The 10,140-nt window shown below is 53.0% G+C and overlaps 1 protein-coding gene across 1 annotated transcript; it reads right to left on the bottom strand.

Moving 5' to 3' along the window:
* Nucleotides 1-717: 717 nt before the first annotated feature.
* On the bottom strand, nucleotides 718-6,098 carry CCDC177 (coiled-coil domain containing 177). Its single transcript, XM_017516510.2, has 2 exons — nucleotides 5,750-6,098; nucleotides 718-4,864 (listed from the first exon to the last, which is right to left on the bottom strand). Exon 2 carries the CDS (start codon nucleotides 4,835-4,837, stop codon nucleotides 2,726-2,728), a length of 2,112 nt encoding a protein of 703 aa, XP_017371999.1. The 5' UTR covers nucleotides 4,838-4,864; nucleotides 5,750-6,098; the 3' UTR covers nucleotides 718-2,725.
* Nucleotides 6,099-10,140: the final 4,042 nt, after the last annotated feature.

Here is a 10,140-nt window from a genome sequence, read left to right as displayed (position 1 = left end):
AGAAACAGGGTCTTGCTATGCTGCCCAGGCTGATCTCAAACTCCTGGACGCAAGTGAACCTTCCACCTTGGACTCCCAAAATGCTGGGATTACAGGCATGTACCACCATAACCCAGCCCTGTTTTTGCTTTAATTCTACTTGGCTATATGGGTTTTTGTTTTTGGAAGAATCTAAAAGGTTTTGTCTTCACACAGTGCTTCCCTCTAAGTGCAAACTTCTAATTTGGTGAGATTCAGGCCTGGGCCTTTGCAACACACGACATACTATAATTTGTGCTTTTCAAGACTACTTTCTTCACGAGGTCATGACAGTACATCACACACTCTAACCACAGTACAGTTACATGATCCTTCCTGTTTATAGCAATTGCACCTTCAGTTCCAGAGTTGTAGAACTGGGGAACTCATCTGGATTCTGATTCATCCTCACAGTGTTTGTGTAACAGAGGGCAGAAATCATGATCCCCATTCTACAGGTTAGGGAAACCAAGGCACAGAGAAGCAATCTACCCAAAGTCACTCAGTAAGCCAGAAAACAAACTGAGTAAAGGTCCAGGCAAGATCACCTATGTTCCTTTCAGTGCCTTATCTGAAAAATCAGATTTTCACCTCCAAGGAATGCACATACTTTGGAAGTAGGCAGTTTTAAAGAGGAATTTTCTATGGAGGTTTCAAAAGCACTTTACCAACTCAAGAACCACAAGGTAAGAACCAGAATCACATTAACCTTTTAGTTAAATGCTTCTGATTCATGGATAATACCAATTATTTCAACTCACTGACAACCTGGCTACTAACAAGAAAATTTAAGGAAAAAATTCACCCATTCAAGAAATAAGCCTCAGTACACAGCTCCTTTCCTTGTTTCATGACATCTTAAGCCTAACACACAACTTCCTTCTACACAATATACCTTTTATACTTGTTGGCATGTGATGGGGTGGAGGTGAAGGGTTGACAAAGTGTGTGTGTGTATGTATGTGTGTGTAATAATCAGCCATTTCAGGGACAATTTTACCCAGCAGAATATATATGAAATATGTTTAATGCAGTAGTTCTCTACCCTGATTCCTTCTTCTTTTTTTTTTTTTTTTTTTTTTTTTTTTTTGGTAACTTTTTATTCCTGATCCTGGTTTAATGTAAAAAGTGATGTTTTACTTCCCACCTTCCCTGATGAAGACAGAGTCAATGGGTGGATATGGCAGGGGGGCGGTGTCAGCTTCATGGAAGGGAAGCGCTCTAAAGGTTAAAATTGCCTAATGACAACTGAATTTGACCTTTTGGGCCAGGGAGTCACCTGGTATTGCAACTATTTCACCCCAGAAGCTAAATGACCATCTGTCCATGATGCACTGCCCCTTCCAACACTAGGAATCCATATTCTCAGAAAGAAACTAGGCTGACGGCAATCCTCCTGCCTCCTCACTTCCAGGTCAAGAAAGGCACAAAAAGGACCAACAAATAATACTGACATGGTGCTTTGGATCCAGGCCTTGTGGTACCAGGAGAATACTGATGGTCCCATCTGGCGAATGGGAAAGGTGAGGTATTGAGAGGGTGAAATACTTTCAGGCATAGGTGAGGGGCTACCAGAAAATTTAAGAGGGAGACTTTTTCCTGGGGACAGGTGGAGAAGGTACACGGGCCATCGACAGTGAACACAACTCTCAACAAAGAGGCAATTCCAACTCTTAGGCCACCATAGTAAAGCCGCCAAGGATACCCTAATTGTCCTCAGAGCAGTAGAGATGATTCCTTCACAGAGGGAATCCTACACTCCAAACTCTCTGGGGCCCACCCTTAAGACTGCATGCAGGGCTGGAGATTTAGGCAGGAACGGCCTGGGGAGGCACACAGGGTAGCTCTGCTTCTTAAGGCATGGCTGCTGTCTTCATGGAGTGGGCCCCACCCTGTAAGAAAGCTTAATGGGATGGAACGCTGTTGCCAAAGAAACCCGCCCCCTCCAGGGGCTGGAGGCTTCTATTAAAGCTAAACAGCATCACCAAAACAACCAATGTCCTGTGCTACTTGGTAGAATAAGGAGAGACTGGGCAAAGAATAATTGAACATTATCTGCAGATGATTGTCTAGAAAACCCAAGGGGCTGAATTGGAAAACTATCAAAACTGAGGAGAATTTGCTCAGGTGGTCGATTAAAAGGCCTAAAAAATCAAATGCTTTTTGGATCATTTGGCCATGGCTTGACACCTTGGAGGAACTGCGCTTTTCTGGGAGCCCTCCGAGCTTTGTGCAGCTTGCCATATTTTGAAAGATGGAGGTGAGCCAGGGTGATGGTCCCTCAGCAGCAGCAACTCTGTCTCAAACGCCAATGTCAGAAAGGTGCCTGGGGCAATTGCTGCAGAAGGGGTGGGGACAACCACCTCTGCCCTCTCCTGGGGGGCCTCTCCCCGGTTCCGAGCACTCCCTTTCCCCCCAGCTTCTCTATTCCAACCCAAGAGACACATAAGGAAGTTTGGCAAGGGCCGGTGCAGGAGCCACCAAGGATGGATGTGGGCAGATTGTGCTGTCATCTCCAAATCAATTAAGTTTTAAAAACAAAGGGGGCCGGCTGACAGGTCCCACAAGTCTGTACTGTTGTTGCCTCGTTGGTCAGAAGCCTCGAGAGGCCACGGCGCTGCGCACCGAATAGGGTCTCCCACGATCGTCAAAGTGGTTGAGGCCCCACGGGGCTGTGCGTGCCAATCTGGCTGGCGAAGACCCGCAGTTATTTGCGGTCCAGGCTGGCGTGTAGCTGGGCCTCCCGCACCATGCGGTCGAAGGAGCGCGTGTTGGTCTCCTCGCGCACCTTCTCGCGAACGTGGAAGGAGGCCCGGGCTGTGGAGCGGGCGCTCTCCAGCGCACTGCGCCGTTCCCGCGACAGCTGCTCGCTTCGCTCCAGCTTGCGCCCGATGGCCTGGAGCAGCTCTCGCCGGCGGCAGTCTTCGTCCCTCTCCACCTTCTCCTTGTTGGCGCGTTGGGCTCGTTCCTTCTCCATCCGGCTCTGGCCCACGCGCCGCGCCTTCTGCTGTACTGCTTCCTCGGCCACCTGCGTCGCGTGCTGCAGCCGTCGCTCCCCTGCCCGGGCCAGCGCCTCCAGGTGGGCCTGATGCTCCCGCTCTTTGCGCTCTGCCGCCTCCTTGGCCCGCCGACCCTGCAGCTCCTCTCGCCGGGCCCGCTCCCGCAGCTCTCGCGTGCGCTGCTCCACCAAATGCTCGTAGTTCTCCTGCGCACGGCCCAAGCTGGCTTCCAGCGAGCTCCGCAGGCCCTCTCGCTCCTGGCGCTGCTGCCGCGCCCGGCCCTGTAGCAGCGCCTCGTGGCGCGCCCGCTCCGCACGGCTCAGCTCCCGCTTCTCCCGCTGCAGCTGGCCCTCCTGGCGCTGCTTGGCGCGGGCCGCGCGCTGGGCGCGCTCCCTGCGGATCTGTTCGGCCCGCTCCCGCCCTTCCTGCAGGCCTTCCTCCCGCTGCTTCAGATTCTGCTCCTGCTGAAGCTTGCGCAGCCGATCCTCCCGGGCTGCGCGCTCCGCCCGCTCCCGCCGCAGTAGGCCCTGGCGCTCGGCCAGCTCCCGCCGCCGCTCCTCGCTGCGCTCGTACTGTCGCTGCCGCCGCCGCGCCGCCTCGCGCTCTTCGCGGCCACGGCGGCCTCGCCGCTCCTCCACCTGCGCGACCCAGGCTCGGCGGCCCTGCTCCAGGGCGCGCTGCTTCTCCCGCTCCTCGCGCTCCCGCCGCTGCTCGGCGCGCATGCGCTGCAGCTCCCACTGGCCGTGGGCCGCGGCGCGCTGCTCCAGCAGCAGAAGCTCCTCCTGGTGCCGCGCCAGCATGAGCGCCGCGATCTTCCGATCACGCTCCGGCACCCCGCGCAGGCCGCGCTCGGCGCGCACTTGGCGCACAATGCGCTCCACGTGCTGAGCGGTCTGCGGCGAGTGGCTCAGGTCGCCGAGGCTGAAGCTGCGGCCGGTGATGGGAACAAGGGTCAGGGCGGACGGGCGGCCCGGAGCGTTGGTGTTAGAGGACGCCGACCCCGCCGGGCAGCTGTTCCTGGCCGAGGCCCGCGGCGGCCAGCGCAACTCCCGCAGGCTTTCCCCACTGTAGGAGGACGACGATGCGCCCGACTCGGAGCTGAGGGCGCCCTCACGCCGGCGCGACAGCGAATCCAACGAATGGCTTTTCCTGCCTGTCCGAGAACCCGCTGGGGGAGGTTGGGTCCGGGCCGAGGAGGGACTGGGGGAAGCCTTGCGGGCCGCACGCGGCGCAGGTGAGGCTGGGAGGCTGGCACTGCTGCAGCTGCTGCTGCTGCCCGCGCTTGGGGCCGAGGCAGAGGCGGAGGCCGCGGCAGCCGCGGGGCCCAACGGCGTGAAGAGGCGCCGCTTCTCCTCGCGCATGATGCGCTCGCGCTCCGCCCGGCATTGCTGCAGCTTGGCACGCCGCTCCGCCTCGTAGGCCTCGTACAGGCCGGTGGCCACCCGCATGGAGCGTCCCGGAGCCTCGCGCACCAGGTCGGCCAGGGCCCGCGGCAGCAGCTCCACCGGCTTGACTGCACAGCGGGCGCAGGCCTCTAGCGAGCGGGGGCTGGTCAGCACGTAGCGGCTGCCCTCCGCCTCCGGGCAGTCGAAGTTGAAGAGGTCGAGGTGCAGCAGCGGGGACTGCTCCCGCCGCCCGCCTTCTGCTGCTGCACACGGGACTTCCGCCTTGCGGGGCACCGCCGCGGAGGCCGAGGCCGAGGAGACTGAGGGCTGCTGGGCGTCCTGGTTATCAGGGGGCACGGACGCCGCGGCCTCGTCCCCGCCTGAGTCTCCAGCCTCCGCTCCTGCCTTCTCTTCTTCAGGCACTGGGTCCACCATGGCTGAGCCAGTCCTTTGTTGGAATCTCTGTGGATGACAAGGAGGGACATCGAGGAATACATCTGAGAGCTGCTCCCCACTCATTGTCCATATTCACCCCATCCCAACTTAATTCGTTTTCGGATTAGGCTCAAAGGCTTTGGTGGAACATAAATCATAAAACCGATGTCGGAAAGCCCAGGCAGGGCGCCAGAACGGGGATGGGGGTGGGGCGGGCACTCGTGCTTAGAGAGCAGCCTGGATCTCCCTCAGCCGCGGAATGCGGGGTGGAGGCCTGTGGCGAGGCTCCTCTGGGCGCCTGGCCGGCTAGATGCATCCCCTTCCTGCTGCAAGTTAAAAGATCCAGGTGCAGGCAGCAGCTAGCAAGGGAGGCGCTGGAGGATTCCCGAGAGGATTAGCGTATTTGTTTGTAGCTTATGCGGGCTACCGGGGATGCAGCTTTGCAGGAACAAAAAAAGCAAGAGGCCTGTTCATCCCCAGGGACCCCATTTGCCTAGGGGAAGAAGTTTATGGTTGATTTCCCCTGCCAAAGGAGACTCCGGCACAGGGCCCCCGGGTGATTGAAGGGCTGGGAGAAATCCCCAAGGCCTCTCCGGGAGGGGTGATGGATTCTTTCTCCTGCAGCTCTCTCAGGGGTTGCTGAGGGCTCTGCATGCCGCCTCTGCCCCAACCTCCGCCCCCACGGCGTGTTTGCTGGGGATGGAGAAGGCGCCTGGATGCTCTCAGATGCACCCCATCTCCTCCAAGTCTGAATGTGCTAAAGATACTATCCACCCCAGTCTTGGTTCAGATACCCGCCCTCGGGTGCCCTCCAAGTTCCCCAACAGCATTCCAGTGGGTGGGCTTCTGGAGTGCAACGAACCTGGCCGCGCCAGTGCCTCCAGCTCCCAGTACCCGGGCTGGTTCACTCACCCCACGTCCTGGGCTTCGGCCCCGCGCCAAGGGCTTTTGTTCGCAGCTCGCCGCTGTCCCCTGCGCTTCTTGATTCAGTCTCTGCGCCGGAGGGGTTGGGTTACTGCCGGCTGCAGCCGCGAAAGGAGCCCCATCTGCCGCCAGCAGCGTCCCTCCATGGGGTCTGCGAACCGGGCGCACGCACCCCAGATACTACCTACACGAGGCAGGGGCAGTGCGACAAGGTCTCCCTGAAATAACGCGGCTCTGCACCCTTCCCTCACACTGATTCTTTAAAAAAGAAGCCCGGTTCCGTCGCTGCTGCATCTCTCTACACCTCTACAACCGTGGAGGTACCGCAGGTCCCACGCTGCCCCCTGCGCCTCCTGGCGGACACTTGGGGGTGCTAGTTTGTTTGCTTAGAGGACGAAGGAGCAATTAAAGAAAAAGTATGTATGCACATATACATACACATATATGTATGCATATATATACACACGTGTAATATGTATGTGTACATATATATAATACAGGTAGATATAGGTATAGATAATAGAGAGATATAGATACATAGATCACCAAGAAACCCTAGTCATTCAGCAGCCTAATTGGGTAAAATGAAGGAATCTCTCGCCTTGTTTCTAAAGGAAACCCTGAGGAGCGAACAAGCTTGATAGCAAATAATTGGGTGGAAATATGGCGCCTGATGCAAAGTGTGACTTTTTTTGTTTTTTTTTTTTCAATGAAAAACTAAAAACAGGCTGGGCAAAGTGGCTTAACACTGTAATCCCAGCACTTTGGGAGGCCCAGGCCAGCGGATTACTTGAGTCCAGGAATTTGAGACCAGCCTGGACAACATAGCAAGACCCCATCTCTACAGAAATTTTTAAAAATTAACTGAGATGGTGTCCTGTGCCTGGAGTCCCAGCTACTCTGGAGGCTGAGGTGGGAGGATCACCTGAGCCCAGGAGGTTGAGGCTGCAGTGAGCCATTATTGCTCTATTGCACTCCAGCCTGAGTGACAGAGTAAGACGCTGTCTCAAACAAAATAAGAACAACACCAAAATTAAGAACACACATGGGTTTGAGGCAGGTGGAACATATGTAACTGGTGTTTAATGCAATGTTTTATGACTTCCTGGTTATAGGTAATAATAATTATAACCAGTTAGTGCCATATAATGAGTGTTATTTTGAGACATCTCCTGCCCACCTCTTTTCCACTTTGAATGGTAGTGGCCATAGGAGACAGATCGGAGGAGTGGGTGTTAACATTAGAGGGCATGTTGAACTATGTATTAAATAACCTTGGCTGGGTGTGGTGGCTCACACCTGTAATCCCAGCACTTTTGGAGGCCGAGGCAGGCGGATCACTTGAGTTCAGGAGTTTGAGACCAGCCTGGCTAACATGGTGAAACCCCGCCTCTACTAAAAATACAAAAATTACCTGGATGCGGTGGCACACACCTGTAATCCTAGCTACTTGGGAGGCTGAGGCAGGATAATTGCTTGAACCTGGGAGGCAGAAGTTGCAGTGAGCCAAGACTGTACCACTGCATTCCAGCCTGGGTGACAAAGCGAGACTGTCTCAAAAAAAATAAATAAATAATTTTTTAAAAATTGTCAGGTAGGCTCTGAGAAGAAAGTGAAGGGTTTTAAGTGGGGAAATGACATGATTTGGTTTATAACTCTGGCAACAGTGAAGTGGAGGCTTTACAAGGGCCAGGGCCAAGAGGAGGCAGCAAGCCCAGTTAGCTGGAAACTGTGATCACCCAAGGCAGGAAGGATTGGAGCCAGAGAGGAACAGTGGGAGGAAGAATATGGGACATAGTGATGGGGAAGGCCAGGGAAGGATGGATTCCTTTTTGGACCACTTGATTGAGGTAGAGCTGCTCAGCAGGTGGCTGGTAAGTTGTGTCAGATATCTGGACTGGAGCCAGAATTAGGGCATCATAACCATGTACAAGGTTCCTAAAACCAACAGTGTGAGTGAGATCACTCAGGGAGGGCAGGTGGAGCAATGAGAGAGGCTGGCAAGGCATGGATGGGGCTGCTAAGGGAAAAGGACTTCACGAAGGGGACCAAGGAGGAGTGCCACAAGGACAGACAGCAAAGTGTGGTCTTGCATGAGCTACCAGTGGGGCATTGCAGAAGGAGAATGAGCCCCTCATGTTAAGGGCTGCAGAGGTCTAGGAGGTTTCACCTGGAGTCAAATACCCTCTGAACTGGCAATTATGAGTCTTGAGTGACACTGGCAAAAACAGCTTAGTATTGCACTGGGCAGATGCCAAATTGCAGGAAGCTGAGGTGCAATGGGAGATGAGAAAGTGAAAATTACTGATGCTTTTGACATTTGGTATTAGTGTTAAGAACACGAAGGCTTTGGAATTTTACCTTACTTATATACTAACAAGTGAGCTTGCCACTGTTCTGTAGATGCCGGCAGAAGACAGGAAACTTCTGGGTCAGAAATCACTGACTTTGTTACTCATGACACAGCAGGCAGCATGAGGTCATGCTTTTGTTGCCCCCCCCCCCTTGCTCCACAAGTCCCATGGGTCATAGACAGGCAGTGAATTAGAGATTAGTAAACCCTAAGCTTTTCAACAAGGCTACTAGCAAACCTGTTCAACCATTGCCCCAGTGAGCAGCATTATCTTTATTATCTTGAACCACAAACAAAGCTTCCCTCTTCCCTGTAGGGAGATTCTATCTCTAGCATCCTTGAAAAATAGTCCAGCTGGGCGTGGTGGCTCATACCTGCAATCTAGCACTTTGGGAGGTTGAGGCTGGAGCCCGAGTTTGAGACCAGCCTGGGCAACATAGTGAGACCTTGTCTTTACAAAAATTAATAAAATTAGCCAGGTGTGGCGGTGCACACCTGTAGTCCCAGTTACTCTAGAGGCTGAGGTAGGAGGATTGCTTGAGCCTGGGAGGTGAAGGCTGCAGTGAACTGTGATTGCATCACTGCACTCCAGCCTCTCACTCTAGGGAACACAGTGAGACCTTGTCAAGAAAGGAAGAATGGCTGGATGCAGTGGCTCACGCCTGTAATCTCAGCACTTTGGGAGGCCGAGTTGGAGGAATCACTTGAGCCCCAGAGTTTGAGACCAGCCTGACCAACATAGTGAAACCCCATCTCTACTTAAAATACAAAAATTTGCTGGGCATGGTGGTGGGCACCTGTAATCCCAGCTTCTCAGGAGGCTGAGGCAGGAGAATTGCTTCAATCTGGGAGGCAGAGGTTGCAGTGAGCTGAGATGACGCCACTGCACTCCAGCCTGAGTAACAGAGTGAGACCCTGGCTTGGAAAAAAAAAAAAAAAAAGACATGTAGAAATGACATGAAGAATTACTCTCAATAGGGAAAAGAAGCAATTGGTTCACAAAGCTAGTAAGAGGTAGGGCTGGGATTTGGACCTGTCTCTGTCTAATCCTGAAGTGGATCACATGCAATGTATTAATCTTTCCACACCAAACTGAGTGTCTGTAGAAACGCAGGTTCAGATGGAGATGAGTAGGGTGGGCAAGCTGACCTTTCCAAACCTCATTTTCCCCCTTTTTTCATAGAATCTTATTAAATTGCCTCCCTCAATGATTAATTATGTCTATGGAAAAACTATATAAATATTATCCTTATCCTTCAGTTTTCACATTTGTTAAATAGGAACAATAATGCCTACCTTCCAGAAGTGTTATCAGAACTAGACCAGCTATACGCAAAGTATCTAGACCAGCACATTGTCAGTAAGCAGTGGTACAATGATTATCATTTATTTTTGTAAGCCTTATCTTATGGACATGGTAAGAATCAGTATCTGTAGTATTTGCAAGTTCTTATGGGGAAGCCCAACAAATGTTCTACCCTTGATTAAGGAATGATTCTTCATCTGGGAAGGTCATGCAAGGAGAGGGCAGGGGAAGGGCGCCTTGAAATAAGACACTGACCTTGCCAGCCACTTTGTCGGAACTGACTTGGCAGTCAATGTGGTACCATCGAACTGTCAATTACCTCCCACTTCCCATCTTTAAGTGGCTTGGACATTTCAGGAGATGGATTACACTTCAGGTTGGGAGTGCTAGAATGCCATAGTTTAAGAGTGTTAAATCCAATTTTATTATAGTACCCAGTAAAGAGAACAGCCCAATTTGGAAACATTCACCTGCCTCTTATGAGTGGAGATAGTGGACACGATGGTAAAAAATGTGGGCTTGGAGGCCAGGCGCTCTGGCTCACGCCTGTAATCCCAGGACTTTGGGAGTTTGAGGCAGGTGGATCACGAGGTCAGGAGATCGAGACCATCCTGGCTAACATAGTGAAACTCTTGTCTCTACTAAAAATACAAAAAATTAGCCAGGTGTGGTGGTGGGCACCTGTAGTCCCAGCTACTTGGGAGGCTGAGGCAGGAGAAT

Source organism: Cebus imitator, unplaced genomic scaffold (genome assembly GCF_001604975.1).
Source record: "Cebus imitator isolate Cc_AM_T3 unplaced genomic scaffold, Cebus_imitator-1.0 Scaffold590, whole genome shotgun sequence".
NCBI lineage: Eukaryota > Metazoa > Chordata > Mammalia > Primates > Cebidae > Cebus > Cebus imitator.
Note: the sequence above shows the minus strand (reverse complement) of the source record. Positions and strands in the feature narration are given on the sequence as shown.

What these genes read in the sequence shown, in the direction of transcription:
- CCDC177 (XM_017516510.2), bottom strand. Translation starts at nt 4,837, where the DNA reads ATGGTGGACCCAGTGCCTGAAGAAGAGAAGGCAGGAGCGGAGGCTGGA.